Source organism: Lycorma delicatula, chromosome 13 (assembly GCF_047948215.1).
Source record: "Lycorma delicatula isolate Av1 chromosome 13, ASM4794821v1, whole genome shotgun sequence".
Classification (NCBI taxonomy): Eukaryota; Metazoa; Arthropoda; class Insecta; order Hemiptera; family Fulgoridae; genus Lycorma; species Lycorma delicatula.
The window spans coordinates 8,538,411-8,564,251 of NC_134467.1; the positions used below are offsets into that span (position 1 = coordinate 8,538,411).

Here is a 25,841-nt window from a genome sequence, read left to right on the forward strand (position 1 = left end):
AATGTGTTTTGAGATCAAAAATTTTGTGATGGAAATGTTGTGTGACATGGGGCATTGTCATGATGAAGCATCCACTTGTCTGGGATGTTCTATTGTGAAGTTTTGAAGCGGTTGCATGAAAGCATTAGGCACAAACGTTCAGATCTGTGGGGTAACAACAGCTGCGTTCTGCACCATGACAATGCGCCCGCTCACACATCGCTAGCCGTTCGGAATTTCTTGGCTTCCAAAAAGACGGTAGTGATTCCCCACCCACTCGATTTGCCTGACCTTGCCTCGTGCGACTTTTTTCTCTTTCCGAAAATAAAATTTCAAGAAACGCAGAACGTGCTTTGAACACTTACACCTGCAGACTTCCAGGGATGCATGGAATCACTGTATCAATGCCCAATGGGATTACTTTGAAGGAGACAGTGGAAATTATAAGTTATGGTAAGCTATTTTATTTTTATGGTAAAATTCCCCGAACTTTGGGTAGCACATCTATACTTGTTGTATACATGTACATCTATACTGGCTACAGCTCTGAAACCTGCAGACTGCAATGTGTGTGCTGACTTCGCGATTGTAAATTTACACCATCAAGATATTGACTTTTTTGATTGTATTGTGTTTAGTGATGCGTCAACATATCATCTTAATGGAAAAGCATAATGTCTGAATCTGGGGATCAGAAAATCCTCATGAACTCTTACAGTGTAAAAGGGTCTATCTTAAAATTAAATATTTTCTGTGCGATATCCTAATGACAAGTTGATGGGTCATTCTTTTTCGCTGAAGCAAGCGTAACACGACTTGCTTTCTTGGATACGCCTGTTCACAGTTCTTTCCTCAATTGCAAGATGTACAGATGGAACAGAGAATTTTGTTTGGCAACAAGATGGTATGCCCTCTCACTACCATAACTCTGTCTGTGCTTGGTTGAATGGCATTTTCCTTGACCACTGGGTCTTCAATATGGACTTATGATGAGCTTGTTTGGGGTGGCCTTCCAGGTCACCTGATCTGACCCCATGTGATTTTTTTCCTTTGGGGTTTTGTAAAGGATTTTATATATGCCCCTCTGCTACCTACCCAATCTGAAGCACAGGATTGAAGCGATTTTTGCTTCCATTACTTCAGACATACTGCTTAGAGTATAGGATAAACTATCCTACTCTGGTCGGCTGCGTGCTCTATGATGAAAGGTGCTCATATTAAGCCGGTTCGGAAAAACAGTCATCTCATTTTTTCATAAAACGTACAGTTTAATAATTCTGAATGCGTTTGTGTATCGTCCTGATTAATCAACCAAAATATTTGACGAGAGAGGCGGATTTCATTGATTATTCAACCAAAACTTATTGTGTCAAACTTCAGATCTTTTCTTGCTGACATTTTATGATCGTTCTTTAAATTTATACAATATTAACAGTTTGTCTTTAAGGCAGACATTTACAGCGAATGACTTTTATATTGTCAAAGAACTTGATATTTGATTTGATCTTGACACTTTGTTTTAGCCTTGGCAAACTTTTCCGACTGCTGTATTTCTTTCAATAAGGCCTCCATCTAGATACCTTTATATCAGTCCTTCTACATTAACGGTTTATCTGATGTACCTTTCATCCAAGCACCTTTTATCTAATATACATTCTACATTAGCCATCTAGTTTAGATTTTTTTATAACTTCAGATTTACTTTTTATTACTACTAATTGGTAAAAAAAAAAGTAGCTATTAACTTCATATAGCATTAACAATACATTATTAATGATGTTATATAAAGAAATTTCACACTGATTTTTAAAACATAAATCTCAGTTTCCTGTATTGCCGGTATAAAAATTAATTAATATATATTTCCACAAATACGTTTTTAAAACTCCAGTTTGTATTTTAGTTGTAACTTTAAGAACAAGGAGAATTTATAGACTGTGTATAGTTATATCGACTCACTCTGTACACATTTCTATGTTATTAAGCGTTTATTTAAAATATTCAGTTCCTAATTCCTAGCAGTCATTTACCATTCATAACAGTATATATTTAATTAGTTAGATAATAATATTATCACATAAATAATATTCATTTAATTTATTTGGTTAATATCTTAAAAAAAACAATATAAATATTTTTTCATGCTTTATCAATTCATTATCAGTGATACGGCAATTTAGATTATAATCAAGCAGATTTGTAATTCAGTGTATTTGTTTTCATTAATGTATTTTTTATATCCTCAACTGGGCTTTCATCTTGTATTAATAACTATTCATTATTTTTTATTTTAAATTGTTTTATCATACAATAAGCTTCATTTACAGTGCATCTGTCCATATTTCCTTTATATTGTAATTCTTTATTTCAAAATATATTTACTTACATTTTATCTATTCAACTTATTAGTTCTCTGTTTTGGAGCATCTCTAAATATATTAAATGCTTATATATTCAGCAGTAATATATTAAATGCTTCATATAATATTTTAGTCCTAGTATAGAAGTGATCGGTAGTAGTTATATGTTTTGTCTGAAAATCAAATTTGCCATTATTTTCCCTGGTAAAAATGTGGTTATTTCATTTTGTAATGGAAATGAGCTTAAGTGTTGCCACTGTGTACTTTGTCATTTTAAATAAAAATAGAGCATCCATATTTCATCACATATTATTTATAGATTCCAAAAATTAAAAATTTGACTCTTATCTTTATATAATAATCTAAAAGAAGTTATGTGACACAAACCAATCTGGCAATGTGTTGTTACCTAATATTATTGTTTCTAAACTCCAAATAATTATTTTATTTTTATTTTTTTAATTTCTCAAAATAATTCACCAATTTCCTCAAATAAGTATTTTAACTTAGGTCTTACCTAAAATGATAAAATGTAAATTTAAACCATATTAACTGGTGTTTTTAGTTAATAATTGTGTAGTTACAATTTCAACTCTTAATCTTTCTTTTTGATTTATACCACCAAATCCTTTAGACAGAGAGATGTATCTCCTGCTTTGCTCTTAGACTGTGGGACTCACTCCTAATGATTTTTAAGTCTCTAGTCATTTTTAAATATGATATGGATTGACCTCTTTATTTGTAAAATATTTTATTGTAATTCATCATGCAACACTATTATATGTACCTCTTGGCTGAGAAATGTTGATTATAATTGACATGAAGAAGAGAAAGAACAGGCGATGTTATTTATGACAGAATTCAGATATGTTACTGTTTATCTATCAAACTATATCTATAAGGGTCATTCAATAATTGCACAAATAGCAACACAAAAAAAGTATTAAATAGAATAAACTAAAACTGTCTGATGTTCACGTCACTATACCTGATGTAAAAAATATCAGCTGTTCGATAAAAGTTTTCATTATTATAATCTCTTTTGTTTATTTCAAAATGTCAGTTCTGCATAAAATGTGTGTTGTGAAAGAACAGCTTGCTGTGGTAAGATTTTTAGGCATTTGTTTGTTATCACACTGCTGCTTTTTTTTATGCAACTTCTTTGTCAAAGAACAACGTATTATTACGGTATATTAAAAAAAAAATATGTTTGTTTGCGAGTTATCTGTTTAGATTATGTTGACTTCATGTATTGATGAATCATATGTATATTATATAACCTATGCTCACTTCACTCACCAACCTCTTTTAATTAATGCTAAACGGCATATTTACCTAACCTAACCAGAGATAATCTACGCTCGCTTCACTCACTAATCTCATTTAATTAACGTTAAATACGCTATTTAACATTAATTAAACAAGGTTAGCACGTGGTTATGTTGATTTATGTATGATTCGTCAGTACACAGAGTCAACATAATCTAAAGTGTTTTGTAATTTTTATTTTTCATTAATAAATTAACTTTTTTTTACATTAAATAAACATTATTATTAATTTTCTCATGAAATCTGAAGAAGTTGCATCAAAAAAGTGGAAAAAAATACAGATGCAATAACAAACTAGAACCAATTTTTATTTTCTGAAGGTGTCAAATTTGTCCAAATCACTTATGGATGTTATAGTATGGTAAACAGTTTATTAACCTTGAAAATTTTTATAAGTAAATTAAACACTTTAAATCTGTCTTAACAATTGTCACTGATTTTCACTGTAGCAGAAGACCAGTGGAAGTTTGACACTGTAAAATTCAGCTAATGATCTTATTCACAAGTAGTGATGCATTAAAATGTGAGAAATTGCCAAAATTTGTTGTACGAGTTCCGACAGTGTCCAATGCCCATTCTATTGTCCATGATAAGTTGAATTACCTTAAGACATGTTCAGTGTCGATTTCAAGACAGTAGATGAAAATCACAGACACCTTAATTCTCCCTTTGAATAGAATATAAACAGTTTTTAGCAAAAGGTAGTGCTTTTTAATTTATGTAACAACCCGTGATGAAAGCTTGGATTAACTTTCAACTGGAATCAAAACATCAGATTCACAACGGAAACATCCAGGTTCAAGTACCAGGAAAAAATTCAAAACTTATTGTTGTCAGCCACTAATGTAATGCTTACTACATTTTGGGAGTGTGGCGGTCCAATTTATTGTGATTATTGGGAAGAACAACATATAGTGAAAGTGAGTAATATTGTAACAAGCTAGAAAATAAAAAAAACAATTAGGGGAAACATCCTGGTTCTCTCTCAAAAGGCCTAACTTCTGCTGTCTGAATTATGATATAGTAATGCTCGCCCTATAAGACATGGAATGCTTTCAAAAGGTGAGTTGGAAGGTGTGGTTGCATCCACCTTACACTTCTGATATTTTAACATCAATTTTTTGTTTGTTTGGTCCTCTTAAAGAGTTTTTACATAACACAAAGTTCAGCAACAATGAATAGATCAATAATACAGTATATGAATGACTTAGACAACAAGGTGAACAATTCTTTACTACTGGAAAAAGAAAGCTTGCAGAAAGATAAGATAAAAAGCCTAAATGTAGCCAAGAATCATTTTGAGAAGCAGCATTAGTTTTAATTGATTTAATAAATAATCATTTTTCTACAGTGATTTGTCTCTTTAATTATTGAATAGGGTCTCGTACCTTGTTCTAATTTATAAGAACAGAGCATGAAAATTCATGTTCATGTTTGAATCTTCCCTTGTATCATGTACTAAAAAATATATATATATATATATATATAAATATGATTTTCATTTTATTTTTTTTATGTAATATGTTTCAGTTACGTGATAGTTGAAAATTTACGCTTCATGTTATCAGAACATAATAGTTCAGATGCCATATATTTTGGGTGTCGTTTCAAGCCATATGTGAAACAAGGTTATATGAGTGGAGGAGCTGGTGAGTATATAAATAAATATATAAAATTTTTATTTTGATCGAAATTTATTATAAACATGGCAGTTTTCTATCTAGATTGATGGTTTCTTATCTGTAGATACTGATCCTTGAAATTGGCTTATTAAAGCCAAGAAAATATTAAAATACATTTAGCAATTAATTAATAAAGCAGTTCAGATAATGTATCATGTATGTCTTACACATATACATATAACTTGTGTAGAGTTAAACCTCTCCTTAGATCCAGGCTTCCTTAGCTTATTTGTTTGTAATTTGTTCAATAGAAATTTATTTTATATACTACAATTATTATTTGAAAAAGTCAAATTTTTCTTTTTATTATTTATATATTTTGTACACTTTAAATGAAAATTGTATATATTCGTAAAAGTCAATTATATTAAAATTATATTCTAGTTCACGGGGTTGTCAGCTCTGAAAAATTATTTTTCTTACAAAAACTTTTTTTTAATTTAGATCATTTCCAATAATGGTAAAGTAATTCTGCAGCATCCTAATATTAAAATTAATTGTAATTATACACAATAAGTTAAAAGTATGGAAACTCCTCAACAACAGAAAAACAGATCCTAATCCTTGGTTAACAGATAAGTATCAATTATTAATCACATATAAATAAATGTATTTAAATATCCAGTGCAATAAGTACAATATCCAGTTCATGATAAACAGAGCAATAAGATACATAAACAATAAACAGGAATTGTGTATACAATTCCTGTTTATTGTTTGTATCATGTTTTTAAAAATATTAATTTTTTGGGACCAAGGATGATTAGAATTCTTGTTTTTATAATGGTTTCAATTAGGTAGGTTTTTTATATACTCCAGTTATTATTTGATTACTTCATTTATTTCAATATTTATGTCCAATTAATTTATTTTGCTATTATGTTCCATTTCATTTGTAAATTTTAATGTTTTATGATACGAATTTAATTTATTTCAAATTACTCCATGTTCATTATAAACTGGTTCATATATAACTAAAATATCATCCACATATCAGACTCATAAAATTTTATGTATTTACATAAATATATATATATATATATATATATATACACACACACGTAAATTCAGCTTATATATCTGCAAACAGAATTTGATGGGGACATTCTTATTAAAATTATTTAAGTTGGCATACAAAGTTAAAATATTGGTAAATTTAATAGTTCTTGCAATATATTTTTCATTCTCTTCACGTAACAAATATTTTTCTAAATTTTAAAAATGTTTTTGAATTTTATTAATGACAATTTTTACAAGGTAAAAGTAAAAAGATAAAATTTAATGTGTAAATGTAAACAGATGAAGAATTATTAAAAAATATCACTGAAGATGGGCTTAGGCTCGAAAACATTTTTAACATAAAAATATTAATGGTAAAAGTGTCCTATAATTCTGTACTTTGCGGAAGCTGAAAAAATATTTTATTATATATAGTTATTTAACAAACAGAGGAAAAAGAAAAAATGGACTATAAAAAATTTAATCTAAATAAATTAATATATATATCCAAACATTTGTGGTAAATTTTGACATTTTTGGTCAATGTGTTTTTTGAGATATGAGAAAAAACTGTTTAAAAACAAGTTGAATATCCCCTTCCCTAAATCTGATTTACTTAAAACTTTGGAGTTGTAAATAAATTAATAAAGTATTTTCATTATACTAAAATTTAATTTTCTATAATTATATAAAAATTCAAAATGACAAAATCTATCTACCCCTCCTCTTTTTTTAATTTTATACAAAATTTAATGCCATCCTGACCTCACAGGGGAAGACACTCACCTTGTGATGATCCCGATCACCACACCATCCCCTCTATTCTTAGCCCTGATGGGCTAGCCCAAACCGAATCAAAAAATTGATAGCTAATAAAAATTTACGGATTGAACTATAACAAAATAATCTCATGCCCTCAAAAATTGTTTGCAGTATCACAATTTCGACCTACCGTACCAAAGCACTCAAATTTACCTATAAATCAACCAACAAACATTCCAAACAACAACTAGGCACAAGCACTGAATGTGCTTACTCTGGTGGAAGAACCCAAACAAGTCCCTAGCCACCCATGCTACCTACACTAAACAAACACCTTCTGCAATCCTTTCAAGCGCCAAAAACCTTAAATATTTTTCAGCAATGCACTACTCATCTCTGACTTTCCTAGCTGCTGATCTAAAATTTAATGTCATCAGTGCTCCAAATATAGATATTTTTGAGCTACTTTCAAAGAATTTATGTTTATCCAGTCAAAAGATATTAGAACAGAATATTTGCTGACACACATTCATACATATATCTTTTACAATATTCTATAACTTTTTGAATTTTTTAACTGAGAAGGATCTTGAAATGTTGGCATTTGGAAAATCCCTGATGCCCAACATTTTGGCCAATCGCTTTACTTTCTGGGAAAGTAAAAACCTTTAATATTTTGACTTAAAAACACTTTTAAATATAAAAAGTCTTAAAAATCACTTCTAAGTATAAAAATGTTAAAGAATAAATAATAATGTTTCCAGAACATTTAATTATTTAAAATTTAATAAAGATGTAGGACTTTATGATCCAGATTGCCTTTAACCTGGAAGATAGACAGTTTATCCTGTAATTATAAGAAAATTCTGATATAGATATTGCTAGATATACTGGTTATTTTGTTTTCTTTGAATTATTTTCTTTGTTTTACAGTTTATATGCAGTATTACAAAAAAGCAATGTAATAAAATTTAAAAATGAAATGTTATTAATAATTTTTTTTTTTTAATAAGGTTATGTTTTAAGCAAAGAGGCTGTAAAACGTTTCATTGAAGAAGCTCTTCCTGATTCAAAAAAGTGTCGCACTGATGCTGGTGGTGCTGAGGATGTTGAAATGGGTAAATAAATGCCTTTTTGTTAATTATTAGATTGTCAGTTTTGTTTTTGATTAATTGAAAATACATCTCTTTCATCAAAAAATAATTAAATAACATCTAATCACTAAATTTTTTTTGTATACTGAAAATGAATTGAATTATTTACTCTTTTACGCATTAGATTTGGTTAATAGTTATAAAATGATTCATGTTTGTGTTGTTTTTTTTTTATTATCCAAATTAAAATGAAGATTATTTTGAAAGCAATCAGAATTAGGCTCATTTCTCTTGCAGAGTTATCCTCCTCTCTTGCACCACTCAAGGTCAACCAGTTTGTTGAAATGTTTGCTACTTGCCACATTTCCTGTGATCATTTACTTCTAATTTTGAAGTTTTAAAATAAATTTGACAAAGTCAGTATTGCTGCTGGTTTTGAAATTTGAATAGTAATCTTTTTCAATGTTCTAAAATTTATAGCTTAAATTCATAGGCAGCTGATTGCTATATTCAGTATGAACAATGAATGAAAGAAATAGTAGAATGAAGATAGATACAAATGTCTTATTAAGCACTTAACCAGACAACTCTTCGTTATTGTTCTTACCAACCGCTTAAAGAAGCACATTGATAATAAAAAGGAAATAATCATTAAGTTTATCCATCTTCAATCTGGAATTAATTTTTCCTAATGTTTATGAACAATTTTTGTAAAAATTATTTCTAAATATTGTCCGGCTGACAAAGGCACATCGTATAGCGTGAAAACATATATCCACATTCTGCATAAATGGCATTTGGCAAACAAATTTAGATCGGTTTAGAATATTGTAATATATTTCAGTTGCCTATAATACAGTCTGGACAATTCAAGTGACTTTCATCGATTGAAAAAGAGGAGGAATTTTTGGAATAGCAAACAATTTCCAAACTCTGATAAATTAAAGGAAACTGTCAAGTAGTGGTTAAATGAACCAATAGTAAAAGATATGGTAAGGATATTTTGATGCTCGTGGATCATTGTGACAAACGCTATAAGCGGCTAAGGGAGTTATTTTATAGTAATTATATAGGTACTTGTCGGTTATCTGGATGCCACATTGTTGTTTTGTATTGTGGTTTTAATGACGTTAATTGAAATCTCATTGAGTTTAGTTGTAGATTAAGGTCAGGTAACATAACTAATAATTCTCTTTACCGACTTTGTACAGTATCAACATAACTTAACCAAACATAACCTAACGTTTGGTAACCGCCTCGTCTAATTAACATTAAATATACAAATTAAATACAATAATTAATGTATAAAATACCAACAGAAAACAGCAAAATTTGAAGATTAGGTGGTGTCCAGAAACCGACAAGTATCGAATTATATTATGATAAGATATGTAATTATTGTAAAAAAAAAAAAAAAGTTTAATTGTAATATTTTCAAATCATATATTCTTTATTTGATGAATGATAAATTTGGGGAGCGAGGAAAACTCAATAGATCAACAGCTTTCTTGAAAGTTGTAGTTCAAATAAGTTATCTAATTTTAGACTCTGGGCGGTTATGAAGGGTGTAGTACACGCCTCCCTTATTAATGGAATAACTTAAAAAATGGAACGATGATCCTTGTCAACTCTGTAATGTAAAATGCAGTTGCTGTACCTACTTCTTCTTTACTTTTCTTCTTAGGTCAGTATTTTTGGTTCCTTTTTTTTGTAATTCGTATTTAAATGATAAAATATTATTTTAATCGTTTTGTTTTTAAAGGTAGATGTTTGGAAAAAGTGAACGTACGAGCGATGGATTCAAGAGATTCAATGGGTCGTGGTCGTTTTTTTCCGTTTTTACCCGAACATCATTTGATACCTGGGCATTCAGATCCTGATTTTTGGTACTGGAAGTATATATATTACCCTAGTCCTGAAGTACGTATTATTTTTATATAATGTCATAATAACAACGTAGGAAAAATATTTTTGAATAAGCTGTCAAATGTTGAGATCAGATATATTATATTGATTTTACAGAGTGTGTCGTGATGAGAAATTTTGAAAATTAAATGTACTTATGAAAAAATTGTATTAAAATAAATTAAGTTTGAAAAATGTCAAAATGATGGCCATTTAAATTTTTTAAACATTAATAACTGTATAAATATTAGTTTTATGAAATTAAGTTTTGTTAATAGATAAGATGTTAAGACTATATAATTCTGAACAAAATGACATCTCATTTGTTCAGATACTGTTCGTTGATGAACAGCTGAAATTGTTAAAGCGAATTGCAAAAGTTATGCAGTCTGACAATTTTATACCTGAATTGCTAATAATAGAAATCATTAATCTTTATTTGTAATTCAATTAGTGAAGGAAGTGAAAACCAGTTTTTGCTATCTCTTTAACAATTTCAGCTATTTATCGATCTATTTGAACTTTCTGACTCCCATAGGGGAACATACCCGCCTTGTGACAATCCCGATTACCTGCACCATCCCCTTCACACCAAGCTGGGTTGTCATTTTTTTCACAATAAAAAACATTTTATCTCCTGACAAAACTTAATTCAATAAAAGTAATATTTACAGAGCTATTGATGATTAAAAAATTTAAATGGCCACCATTTTGGAATTTTCAAACTTATTTAATTTTGTAGAAGATATTGTAGGGTATGTGTACATAAAATTTTATCAAAATATCCAATTTTTTATTAAGGGAAAATGTTTTAAAGAAAAAATACAAAAGAATGATCAGAAGGAAAATAAAGCAAAATAAGACATTCATTCACATAAACCTTTTTGTTTAGTTTGATGTTCTAAATCGGTCCCGTAAGTTTGTCCAAACCTCCTTTGACACTATATATATATATATATATATATATATACAGTTTGATACCAAATTGCACCATGTCAATCTCTTAGAAAATGATTCTATATCCAAAAATAAAAGTTATATAAACGTAAGTCAGAAAATGGTTGGTTCATTAGTGAGTTTAAGCTTGTGAAACATTTAACCCTGTTTTCTGCTTCCTCTGTGAAATTAAACCATACTAAAATTCTTGGATATAAATTGAGGGGTATTGCTTTTTTATGGTTTTTGACTAAAAAATTGAATAAAAGTGATCCCAGACCACTATCTCACTTAGGTTTTAAGAAAAACAGGGTAAAACATGAAAAGGTTTTGTTGGAAAATATACTTTTTTCTGGTTTGGAATAAAATAGTCTTTTTAATTTACCAATAATCAAATGAAAATTTCCATTAACTTCATAGAGAATCTACTTCTGAGAAAATTGATGTAAATAACGTTTATTAAAATTAAATGTAAATTTGATAATTAATAAAAAAACAAAATCAGTGAACTTTCCTACAAAAGTTTACTATTGATATTAGTTTTTTTTAGTTTATCTGTTACTTTGTTTTGGTGGTTAAGTTGTTAATATTGATATGTAAATTCTTTTAATAAATCGCAAAGTACAGAATATTAAGATAAGACATGTCTTGACTTAAATCTTTCATGAAAGAACTTTCATAGGATCCCACATCCACATGATTGAAAATTTTGTAATAAAAAATAAAAATTTCATATAAAAATACTAAAATAATGGAAATAGCATATTAATTTAAACAAGTGCTGCTACCCGTTGCAGTTTTTATAAAACTGTTTTCCTCAAATACTGTTTGATTGTTTGTCAAATGAAATTTTGTTTTTATATATATATATGTAATATTTATCTAATATATTTAATTTTCTGCCATCTTTGTTAATTTCTGTATAATATTTCTAAATCTGTGTTAATATCAAAATAGAATGTTTATTGTTTATTAGATGGTCTACCGTATCGGATAAACCTAATTTATTGTTTTTATATTTTTTATAATGTTCAAGAAATCTAGTTTTGTCTTATCTCAATATTCTATACTATATCAATAGTGTATGTGAAATCTGAAGGTGGGTCTTCCTCGCAAGCTGCCTCTACTTGTCTCCTCTACCACGCTTCTATAATCTGGCATTCAGAACACTTCAAATGATATTGCTTGAATTTATTATTTATTTTTTTATTCTTGTTTCTTCTACTGTTTTCATTTATTTTTTTATTATTTATTTATTTAAATTTGTCATTTAATTATTGATTATTTTATTTATTCTGCCGTATTTATTTATTTGAGCTAGTTATTTAATATCAAATCATTTTATGTTTTACATTTATAAAATATAGTACGAATTAACATTTTAAATTAATTAATTTTTACGTTTATTATAGTGTGAACTTACTATCTGTAATATTCATAATTTTTTTAATAATAAATTTAATTATGATTATCGTTATATCGCTTTTACTCACATTTCTTTGACATTTTTAGTACTGTGTTTTAGTAAGATTTAGTGTTTTTATTTTGTAGTTTCGTAGGCCTACAAAGCTCAAAAGAATATTAGTTATCGGTGCATATGTGATATTTAGAAATAATTTTCATAAACAACTGTGCCACGTCAAAGAAAATCATAACATTATAGCATATAATAAATAAACAACTCGTTTCATATAATTTTGTATTACATCAGTGTTTCTGATTATTTGTAGTAAAACTTAAGTTTAATGTACTTGAAAAAATATATATATACTTTCAATAAATAAATAAATAAATTACTTCACGCACATCTTGAACAAAATATTAGGGGTAAATAAGTTTATTTATAATAAATTATCAGAACATATTTCATTACTATAATAGTGACCTCATAATTGGATATGGTGCAAGTCATTGTAAATTAGTGGATGTGACTTTTGTAATATACTACTTTGGCTGCTGGTGTGAGGAGAAGTCGCTGAGTTATGTTAAGAGCAGTTGAGTGGATGCCACAGCGCACTACTGACTCGCCTTTAGATATTACATACACTATAGGTGGTTTATTAAATATAATTTAACAGTACATAGGAATAATATGAATCTTAAAAAATTTAATTTCAGTAAAATAATATATATATGTACATACTTGGTATGTATATATATATTAATTTATTTAAATTAAATTTTTTGTAGTCCGTATCTCCTATGTACATAAAATCTAGCCAATTATATAATTTTTATTCATTTATATATATATAAAAAAATAACAGTTTAATAAACACCATTGTTACCTGTAATTAGGATATTTTAATATCTTAATAGTTGGATATTAAACATTGTGTATATTTAATTTAATTACTTTTCATATTCCTAATTTATTTATGTATTTTTTGTTCACAGGGGCTTGACTGCTGTTCAGACAATGCGATTTCATTTCACTACGTATCACCAAATATGATGTATGTCTTAGAATATTTAATATACCATTTAAGACCGTATGGTATATCATATAAATATCGTACTCCTACTGCATTGAAATCATCATCACAATTATCGCAAAATCGTAACCATAATTTAATTAGTAATAGTAATAGTAGTAGTAATAATAATAGTTTTAGTAAAAATAATATTACAAAAAAAATTAGCTAGTCAATGTAATTTAATTTATATTTATATGTATTTTATAATTTTTTATATATTTGCTGATACTTTAAGTATTTTCCTTATTCATAAAGTAAGCATATATTATTTTTATTTCCTTTTTTTCATCAGTTGTTTAGGTAATCATTAGTAATTTATTATTGTAATATTTAGTAATTATGAAACAAGGTATTGGCTGAAACTAATTATCAGGTTATATGTATGCAACGTGGGAGATATCCTAATTACAGGTAACAATGGTGCTTATTAAACTGTTATTTGATTAGATATAAATATTGCATTAACAGCAATACAAGAGATTAAAGGTATGTACAAAATAAAACCGAATATCAATTATCTGTCAAGTATTTAACCACAATTTGCCTGGGTAAAAAATTTTTGTTTAGACGTTCATTAAAAATTAAAAATTAAGTTTTTCTTATCTAAACAATACTTATTTGTGTTCTATTTAAAAAGAAAAAAGATTAACAGAATGATATACAAAAATATAAGTTATATTTTTTCTCCCGGTTTTAATTACCGTTTCATTTATTCAATATTAATTATATAAATGTTAAAAATATTCATTATTTGTTATTATTTTATGAATTCACAAGCCGTTTGATGCAGTAGCTAGCGCACTGGCCTTTAAATCATCTGAATTTCTGGTAAGATTTCCAGCAAATTTCTATAATTTTTTCCATACACTTATCTTCTTTATAAAAATATGTGTAGAAGTACATCCAACGGTATAATGTATAAAACCTTGTTTGTAACCGATTCATCAGTATATATAAACATTTAATTTTCACATTAGGTTTTTTGAAACTTATTTCAAAATCACATGAATCATTACTAGAAAGAATAAACTTTTAATTTTATATAAAAATCAATTATGTTTTTCATTAAGTGATTTTTACAGCGCAGTGCAAAAGCAAATTTTTATAACTGAATAACGTTTGCGAAAAATAAGTTTTTCTGTTGGAAATTACATCGATAATTTTGAAAATACATCAAATACGTTTTCTGTTTTCACAGAACCGAGCCGTTTTAGGCAGTATTCCATTAAAAATTAAAATTTTCTGGTTTCAGTACTTCATTTCTTATTGAATATTTATCTTAGTTCAGTTTAGAGGTTTGTTTACATATGCTCTTTCCTTAAGGTAAGATCACAGAAATAAAATCAGGAGGTAGTAAAACATTGTGGCAGCATCTCTGATCTATGTGAAATTAATTTGCAGTTAAATAGTCAACAAAAAAATTATTGTATTCTTGCGATATGGGCAGTTCCCCATCTTGATGAAATCATATATTATGTCTTCCTCATCCCCAGATATTATCATATTTTTTATTATCTTTAATTGTTTTTGTATTATTCAAAAAGGTCAGATATATTAGTTTGTAGACAAAAACCATTTTAAGTTCTTGCATCTAAAGCTCTATTGGTTTTAATTCTTGCATGAGCTTAATCTTTTAGAGGAAGAGATACAATTTCTTCAGAATGTGCTGTAGTAATCTGTAGGACATACCCATCTTCCTTTAATTCATTTTCCTAGTTTTCAAACTTTCATTTATACATGAAATAACTTTTTTATTTCTTGCAGATCATAGTAGTTGCAAATGTAGAAAATCTGAAACTAACCTTTGCTCTTAAAAATGTTGAAAGATTTGTGAACAATTGAATAGAGTACTTCTGATGTTAAAACGATCGCAGTATGTTCTTTACAGATGTGCAGGATGGAAATCTTGTTTAGAAAATATAAAGTCGAATGATATTTGTTGTTCTTTTTGCTTTATTTGTAGCGGTGTATATATTGTAGCCGAATTGCTTTGATGAGACGTGACACCTTATAAATTTGCGGTAGCCCTGAAAAGGGCTGTTTGGAATTTTGTTGGCCCCAAAAAGGGCTGTTTGTGTGTCTGATGAGGTATCCCAGAGAAGGGCTGTTGAGTCCAGTCACTGATGTCTGGCAAAATCGGCTTGACTTGATGTGCGGTAATCAGGGAGTTGCGGCTTGTCCTTTGGAATTGGATCGAGCTTCTCCTCAGCGGCAGTTGAGTCCCCACTACAGTGTCCACTATATCGGTGGACCCCAGAGCCCCACAGGGTCAGGTGGATGTTAGTCATCTTCCACTGACATGGCTGAGATGGTGCTCGTCTGGCTCCATCTTTATTACTATACCTCCTGGCACTAGCAGGTTTCGTGCCGCACCAGGCCTGCTGCTCCAATAAGAATGTCATCTGCCAAGAGATCCCACGTTGAGCCAGCCAGGGAACGTTTTCCTTCTCCTTCTTGTTTTTCTCTTGGTGGGGATCCAGGAGTGAATGCTCTTGCATTGCTGTGCTGCTTATAAATCACCTGCATGTGATGGGGTATGGGCCGCTGTGATTAGGCTGTTGTGCAGTCAGCTGACTTGGTGAGAGGAAAGCAAGTGCTAGCACATAGATGGACTGCAAGTTGGTCCTACTGACATCTACCGGCTAACGTCACACTCACCGATAGTAAGTATAGCGCGTAAGAACGGTGTGAACAAAGAGATTAAAATATATAGATTGAAGTATGCTTTGTTATTGACCGGTTTATCAGTTACTTTTCAGTAACCGTATAAGTTTTTATCTTTAGAATGCACAAAAGTTAGAATTATTTTTAAAATGCTAAGTATATAGTTAAACTTGCATAATTGCATGTTTAAACCTAAGTATTGACAAAGTCATCTCCACATTTTGAATACATCAATAAAATAATTGATGCTATTATAATTTTTATATAATAACATTTATATATTTATTATATAAATTATTTATTTGCATATAGCGATTAAAAATTAATTATTATATATATATCCAGGTATTTCCCGATTTAATGCTTAGCATTTTAAGCACTGGTAATCATCTTCAAATGTTTTTTTTTTTTTAATTTCATAATTACAAGTTAAAAAATAATTACAAGTAGGTCAAACTGTTAAAATGTTATAAGCATATTAATGTCCTCTATTTTATGTACCTGAATTCTCATTCTACGTAAAATAAAATTTTATGTATAAAGCTGAAGCATAATCATTTTACTTATGATTGTTTTAATATTCAATATATAACACAAATATAAAAAGATGTTAGGCAAGACTACAATATCTGGTCCACATTATTTAATATTTGTAAACATAACATTTTCAGTAAACTTTAAGAAGAAACCTGTGGTGGAGTGATATATATATATATATATAATGCATGAAGAAAGAATTAATATAACGTGTTTCACAGTTGACGTTACTATCATTGATATAAATGTGTCAGAACTAAACAAATATGTTTGATATAAAAAGAGAAGTATTTAATAATTAATATAATCCAAAAAAAATATACAAAAATCATGGCTTGCAGATAAGGTAGACTAATGTAAATGTATTGCTGAGATGAAGAAGGTTAGAGGAAATTGAAGAATTCACATATGTACATTATAAAAATCACTGCGCATAGGTGAAGTAAAAGAGATCTTTTGTATAGAATCAGAGCAGTGAAAAACTTTCAACAGGGATATAATAAAATGTCGGTTGATAAAGAAATAAATATAAAAACAAGAAAAAGGTTCCTAAAAATTAAATTTAGGCAACTAGAATGTACAATCGGGACGGAATAAAAATAATGGAATAAAGTTTAAAATGTAAAGCTATAGAAAGTTAGGTTTGGAATAAGGCAGCAATGCAAAATTTCTTGATATAATAGAAGAAGAAGAAATATGAAAAAACATTGTGAAGCGGCATAGACTGTGAACTTACTGTTTGCATTACTAGTATGATGAATTATTAGTATAGCGGTTTAGTGGTACCGCATAAGACCAAATAGCTTACATAATGAAGGATGTAAGTTTCAAATTTTATGAAAAAATGAAACGGAATATTGTGTTGGAGAAAAGTAGCCAATATATGGATAAAGAGCTCGATAAGATTAAACAAAAACCCCATTCAAAAGATGATTATTAAGCCATAAAAAAAAACACTAATCATTTAATCGGAATATTTTTTAATAATTTCACGTTTAGATATAATCATCCAGAAATAACAAATAAAAAATAAGTAATAAATATATTCCAGTGTTACAATTCTTGATTGTTGTTATTATTATTAAGCGACATTGCAGAGATCTGTTCTATTAAATTATCTCACAAAGTCGGCATCTACGAATAATCTTTACAGTATATAACCGTGATTGGTCTTACAACTGCCTACAAATAAATCTAGGAAAACTAAGTAATTTTTCTTATGGAGTTGCCAACTAGATTTTTACTTTTGAATAAAGCTTATGAAGAAAGCACCTGTGTGCTTAATAAACTTAATTCTATTAAAAATTACACCAGGTGTGATGTTAAATGTTATCGACGATAGTAGTGGTATAAAAGAAAAGTTTCATATTTGAATTTTTATACGTTATAAGTAACTTTGATGGAAAAAATTGAATTTTATATTGTATTTAAATTTGTTTTTTTCTGAATTATTCTTAAGAGTTTCAATTATTATGCAAAAAGCTAGTAATTTCAGAAAATTATTTGAAAAGTAGCTAATCTTTCGCTTTTTATGATGGCGCTGCAGTAGGGATGATCCTTGGCCTCCTCAACTATTAACTTCCACCTCTCTCTATCCTTTGACCTCTCTATCCATTATATCTCCTTCATTGCCCTCAAATTCATCAACACAACACATTGTATTAATACACGTCTATTATCCCCTGTTCCTCATCATATCTCCTGATGCCGTCATATCTCTTGGAGTCCTAAAAGATCCATAATATGCTTAAATGTTTTATATAATTCTATTAATGAATTACAGAATATTGTAAATATGCTACCACAGAACACAGTATTTTTTTATTTGTACTTTTTTTGCCTGATGAATTAATTTACCGCAGTAACTTGTAAAGCTTGTATGTGAGAATATAAAAGTGGAAATTTGTAGTATGTGATAAATGCTGTACCTAAGCAGGACCTCCAGAAAAAAGGCCGAAACACTACCACTCCATTTTGAAAATCAGTGGATTTCCTATATTCTCATAATATTCTTTTCCGACTAATTCAAATTCTAAACGATAATGCAGAAAAGATTTAATACGGTACAGAATTATTAAGTATTTTAAACTCTAGTATAAAAAAACATTTCTTTGAAAGTCTTCAAAAATAAGCGTTTATTAAAAACTTGTCCAAACAATTGTAGAATCAAATGTTTCTAAAATATTGTAAATATAGATTGAAGTCTTGTATCGATCGATAGATTTGTAAAATTAATGGAAGTTCCTAGATATCTAGTACGGTTCTATTGTATCAGAGCTTTTAGGTAGCTGGTAACATTTATTTGTTTAATTCGTTACATTACCTCTTTACAAACCCAGATTGATCAGGCTGAGATGGTTTACAGAATCATCTAATAATAGGATGGTAACCAGGAGACAGTATCTAAGAAAATTTATCATCAAAATATAACTGGACCATAAGGCCTGAAAATGTTTGAGTTTTAATTATAATAAAATAAATTTATTGTATGTCATAAGTACGATTACTTTTTAGATAAGATAATATTTTGTTATTCAAAATGGTTTCTGAAATGTAACTACTTTTGGTCATTACTAAAGTTAAGTTTTGATTTTAGTTACTATTTATTTATTATTTTAAAAATCTACATAATATTGCATTTTTTATAATCAAATTATTGTATTGTGTTTTATAGTGTAATTATTGTAATATTTTGTGTGCTCAACGGTTATTCATTGTCATTTTTATTATCTTAGTTAATTATATTTTTTGTACAGTTAGTTATTAATCATTATTTTTATTATTAATCGTATAGAGCTTGTCTACACTCTCATGATCTCTGACTCTCATGAACAAAACCCTACTCTTTATAACTCACTCTGATCGTATAGTATGTTAATGTATCGTATAAACTTTATTAATTTATAACGGTTAATATGCAGGTGCTTTTTTACATATAGATTTTGTAGTTATGGCAAATATATTTTAAAATCACTAGTTTTTTGATTAGATTAAATTTTATAAGGGATTGGAACCCTGGCTTTATCCAGTAGGAACTTCAGCCTACTATTTACGCTTTTCATATAAGCCCTCGATAAGGAAACTCTTTGGATAGTTCCACGGTTACAGATTATCCTATTGAACTCTAATAAAGTAGGTATGTCGTATGCTTCTACATGGTAACATCACAAATGGAACCGAGGGGCAACTGACCCGATTCCCACAGCAATGATCTAAAGAAAGACATGAAAAAGGGGAAGAAATTATAAAAGCTGTCTCTGATTAGGGTAGTTTATAATCTTGTCCAGGATTTATAATTTTGCCGTGTGAGATTATGAAAATATTAACTTGTAGAATTTGTAGTTTCATTTCCTTGAAATAATAATTATTGTTTGCCTTATTCTAAATAGATGATACTGTATGTCGCTTTTATATTATAAGTACAGTGAACCGAGTTAATATTGTAAGAGGGAAAAATGTGAACTAAAAAATTGTAAATTACCAATTGACTCAGCAGTCATTTGGTTGTAAGTCCAGGCAGGTTGCAAGCATCTATTATAGCTGTTCATTTTTGTATATTAAGCATTATTACTAAACATAACACATTTTTATTATTATTACTAGTATATATATTTATTTAATTTTGAATTGTTTATTTGTAGAATTTCAGTTTTCATTAAATTTAGTCAATATTTTTTCGTTATCTTATCATCTATTTCACGTATTTTTAGTATTTAATTTGCAACGGTTATGACCATAAACTAGCGCGGTTTGGAAATATGAAAAAACCACACATATTTATAATGAAGGTAGAATTTTATGACATTGTTATTAAATACAATGAAGAGAAGAAAAAAACAGGTAGATTACTTTATCTTACTTCAGTTGTAAGCCGCTGGTTCACATTTTTCTCGCATTTGTAATTAAGTTGGTCAGCCTGTACATTGGTTTAATCACAGCACTGTGCTGATTGAGATGCAATGTAGTTTGGTCATGCAGTGCATTAAATTTTATAAAAATAGTTGTTAAAAATATATAGTTCTGTTTTTATATAAAAATAGAGAAATATTTAGTTAGGGAATCCTTATTCTCAGCGATTCTAACAATAAAATGTTAAGTAGTTAACCTATTCTGACTTCTATTATACAATGGTATATAGTCTTCAGTTTTTATCTGGAGTTTCACATTTGAATCCCCGTAAAGCATTGTTTGCACACAATAAATTACCATATATCATTTCCTCTTATTAGAGGGAATCAATCTATTGATTGATGTCAGGAAAACGTAAAAGGAATGTAAAATTATGGTGAAATCGCACTTCTCTCCCTACACCTAGAATAAAAACTAGGAACAATTGGCATAAAAAGCAATATATATTACATTATAATAACTTATTTATTTACTTATTATGTGACCAGGCCATACCAAATTAATGTGATTTTTTTTGTAATTTTTTCCTCTTTTTAATTATATTTATTATATAGAAGTATGAAAGGAATTCTTATAATTGATCTCAAAAAAGATTTGGAATGATGTTAGAAAACAAGAAATTTCTTCTATTTTTATTCAAGTTGTAAAAAAAATAATAAAACATGCAAAAACAATTAACTAGCTAAAATAATTTTGACCTATGTCTTCAATTTTTATTTTGTCAAAAAATATCTTATAGTGTGGAAAAATATTTTAAAACTTATAAATTTCATTCAAATGGTAAAGAAAGCCACAGAAAAATTAAAATATTTTAAATCAAACTTATATTTGATTTAAATAGCTAACACCACAAATAGATTGCTTTCAGTTGAAGGGCAAGTTTGAATTTTTAAAATAAATTTCAGTAGAAACTTGACAATTCATGTTGTTCAGAACTGACACTTTATGAATTTTAGAATGATTAATATTAGAAAATTTATCTTAGGAAAAAATTAAAAAATACTAATTTTAAAATATTGACTTAAATTATTATTTTTTTCTTTTTTTTTTAAATCATCAGTTTAATTATTTTTTATAGAATATTTAAATTTTGGATTAGTGTAGCTGTATGGTTTTCGTTTGGCTTTCTTTTGATTTTACAACGGACTACTTTCTTACAATTGGATTCGCACACTGTGCCCAATCTCCAGTCTATAGAACCAGGGACCCTTCTTTTGGGTTTACAGTATCCTAGCTGAATTGATTCTGCTTTAAGGTGCTAAGAACTCAACCTTTTTATCTTTTTTTAATCCGGCGGTATAATATCAACTATCATCCCATCATGTATTGTATCTCAGGAATTAAGACAAGGACTTGTGGAAAAAGATTTGTTTGGATAGTTGACTTAGTGCAGCTGTAGAAAACTATGTCTCGTGATAAAAACAGTCAGGGCATCAGTTCTTTGCCAGTACCTTCAGAATTATTAACCTTCAGTTGGTGAGGTAATGTCATTTTGATACCCCTTAATTTTTTGTTACTTTTTACGTCATTTTTATGTAAATTCTTAATTTTAGTTAAGTGAATAAAGGTTTTTAAAACACCTTTAATGGAGTAAAACACTTTAAAATTGGAAATAGGAAAATAATTTATTCCATACCCCAATTTCTCTTTCATTTTGAATATTACGCCTGTTACCAATTCGTAATATATTATGTGCCACAATTCAGACATTTCTTGGTTCTACTTTAGACCGCCTAAAATTGGATTTACTCAGATAAATGTTTTCATCTACTTCTCCATGTTTATCAATCCCTTCATTTTCACCACCTCCTGAAACTTCTACCTCAGAATTTATATCAGCTTCGCTGACAATACAGTCATTTCAATCAACAGTCTGTTCATCATTTCCTACAGCAGCCACCTCTTGATTTCCATCTGTAGCCAATTCTTGATTACCATTTGCACCTTGTTCTCTATTTTGAGTAATTGATTCATCGATATCCGAATCCTCGCTTTCCCATTCATCCAGTTCACGAAGAATTGCTTCTACAAATTCTGATCATTCGCGTTCATTTTTACACTGGAAAAAATTAATACTATTTGCTAATAAAACTGAAACAACTGGATGTAAAGAATTTCATATTTAAGCAAAAATCTGCATTTTTTGATAAATTTACGAAAAGAAATTGTACTTACATAAATGGTGAGCACACATCAGATTAACAATGGACAATCGAATGAGAAAAAACAGATGCTATAAAAGCTCAGCAATCTAACTATATCTAGAAAAGCACTAGCTACTCCAAAGCACATTTCATTTTGTGATCAAGGGTGAGGGTAATCACATAGTGACCAGACGCGCGCTGTCAGTTTGATGTCACCTCACCAGTTGAAGGTTAATTCCTTAAAAGGCATGAGATATTTTTTTGAACTAATCTTTTATGCCATTCTGTGATTGCTGAATTACACAATCACTGTAGTGCAATTAGTTACTAAATTTGCACTCGGCCTTATTCTACAAGATTTTTTTTCAACTTATTTTTTATGAGTAATTTTAGAATAAGAGAATGATTTCATCATCGTTTACCATTTTTTTATGTCATTAATTAATAACCATACCCTTGATAATTAAACTTTCTTTCTAATTATTCACTGTTGTAATTTAACCGATTATTTATATCAACTTATTTCATTGGAAAATTATGATTCTCCTTACCCAGTTTAGGTAATTCCAAATTTTCATGATAATGTTTAATTTGGAACATATTACATCTTTAATTTCATTCTTTAGAAATTAAATTTTAATTGTAAATCCCTTCCGTCTAATAAATGATCACTCCATTATTGTAGGAAAAATTCTAGTCGTTAAAATGATTAAAATTTACTTCATTATAAATTTTATATTCAGAAAGAAAAAAAATAATATTTCACATAGAAGATAATGTGAATTTTATAACTTAGTTGCTTTACTACAGAAATCAAAATTTAAATAATGTTAATTAATATCCTAGGATAAATTTTTAAATAAATATAGCTACAGAAAAATTAATATCCAATTTTCATGAAAAGAATTGTATTAATGGTAAATATGATTAAAAATATTTTGTTTCTGAAGTTAATTTGGTAAAACTCTTCTTTAAATACTGATAACTGATTTTTCAGAGCTCATCAGTCAAGTAGACAAACTCTGTGTATTTAGTTTTATTTATAATCTTTGAATGATGAAGAGATATGTGTTTGCATTTATATTAACAATCTAATGATTAAATATTATTTGTTTATTTTTTGTTAGCATAATAGATCCAATATTGACCCCATTTAATGTGATTTTTTATTATATATTTATATAAGTTTTTGGGTGAATACAATCCTGTTTTAAAAGAATCAATTGAATAAAAGTTTACTTATGACATAATTAGTTCTATTATTATTATTTTTTTAATTATATATAAGTATATATGGCAATACTTTTGTACTAGTCAGTAATATCAGTTGTAATGATTATATATTGATGTTTTGAGTAATATTCTTCTTTATAAACTCTGTTGATATTTTATAGTGAAAATTTTTTATTAGTTTTAGTAATACTAATGTGATATAACTCATCAGCGGCTTTGACTGTTGAAAAATTTTAGGGATTTAATGTTTTTGCTGAATTTGCTTCTTTAAAAAAAAATATATACATGTGTGTGTATGTGTGTGTGTGTGCTTATTAGTATATAAATTGACTGTAAATAAAAGTATTTTGTTAACTTTCTTTTCCTAAGATATTAGAAAAAAATTTAATTTCAATTTGATATAAACATAATGTATATATAAGGGAAGGCTGAAATGTAAAGCACCATCACTCATATCTTACAAATGAAAAGAGATAGTCTAAAAAAACAATTGCATTTTATTTGTACAAAAATTTATATTTTCCCATATAGTCACCATTAACATATTTACATATTTCTCTCCTGATTGTAAACCAGTTTTTTATTCCATCAGCGAAGAATAGTGGTTGTCTTTCATCGTTCCATGACCTCACTGCATCCTTCAGTTCATCATCTGTGTTGAGACGAGTACCTTTAATATCTCTCTTTAATTGTTAAAATAAATGAAAATCTGTTGAGCATAGAGAGTGTGGAATAGATTCAAATTTCAAATTCACAAGAGCTGTTGTATGCGATTGTGGTCTAGAATTACTGTGTTATAGAACTATCAGCTCTGTGGATATTGAACCATTGAACCCAACAAACACATCTCCTGAGGTATTTTAACGTCTCTGTATATCGCACAGAATTTACAGTTGCAATCAATTGCGACTGTAAAATTGAGATAAAAGTTTGATGAAACAAACTTTTGTCTCAAAATAATGGTAGAAATATGATCCCTTCTTTCATCTCGGTATTGTTTCATTGAGATAAATCCGTTAATTTACTGGAAGTAAATTTTTATAACGCTTAGAGAAAATAATGAAACACCACGTTTACATTATTAATTACACAGACTAGAACGCCTTGTTTAAGTCACTCTCTTAAAGTAATTAATGTGGTTATATTTGCCAACCCTCTCTATATATATTTATATATTTGTGATTTTCCAAAGATTTATAATATTATTAAGTATTTGTATAGTTTAGCTCTAATACTGGATAACAAAATGTCTAACAGTGGACTTGTTTTATATGGTGTGCTTTAGTAATTTATTATAATGTGCATAGTATTAAAATTTTAATCATTTAAATCAAATGAATTTGAAAAAAAAATGTTATGTTTTACATACTCTTCTGTAATTAATTTATATTCTATTATTTTTTCAATCATTAAAAGTAGTTTATGTAAATCTTGGGTAAGATCAGTAGAACCAAAATAAAGATCTCCTTTTGTGATAAGTTGTCATAACGAACTGTTGGTGCTGCCTTTCATTCTCTTTTCCAAATCTAGTGAAAAATAATTGACTTTAAAAAATATTACAATTATTATCAAAGAATAACAGTATTTAAATATTCATTTGTGATAATCTTATTGTTATAAAATTCATGACCGACTCGCTTTTCCATGACCAAGTCAGTTTTGACTATATTAGTTTTGATATTCACATGTTTCTAAAAGTGTAATGTACTCTTTATATCAAACTTATTTATGATAAAGAATCTATAAAAATTCTGTTTTCATTTCTCCACTCACTTTTTTTGAGTTATTTTTGAGTAAATTAGAATTTTTTTTTGCAATAGTAGTTGAGTGC

At 28.3% G+C, this 25,841-nt stretch overlaps 1 protein-coding gene across 2 annotated transcripts in view; it reads left to right on the forward strand.

The window, feature by feature from the left end:
* Positions 1-16,502, forward strand: part of C1GalTA (Glycoprotein-N-acetylgalactosamine 3-beta-galactosyltransferase 1) — a 79,918-nt gene extending 63,416 nt beyond the window's left edge. For both annotated transcript variants that reach the window (XM_075381464.1, XM_075381465.1), the window contains 4 exons: positions 5,199-5,317; positions 8,125-8,229; positions 9,968-10,125; positions 13,444-16,502. In XM_075381464.1, the coding sequence (XP_075237579.1) occupies positions 5,199-5,317; positions 8,125-8,229; positions 9,968-10,125; positions 13,444-13,692 (631 nt within the window). In that variant the 3' untranslated portion in view covers positions 13,693-16,502. The remainder of the gene's footprint in view (positions 1-5,198; positions 5,318-8,124; positions 8,230-9,967; positions 10,126-13,443) is intronic.
* The last annotated feature ends 9,339 nt before the right edge of the window (positions 16,503-25,841 follow it).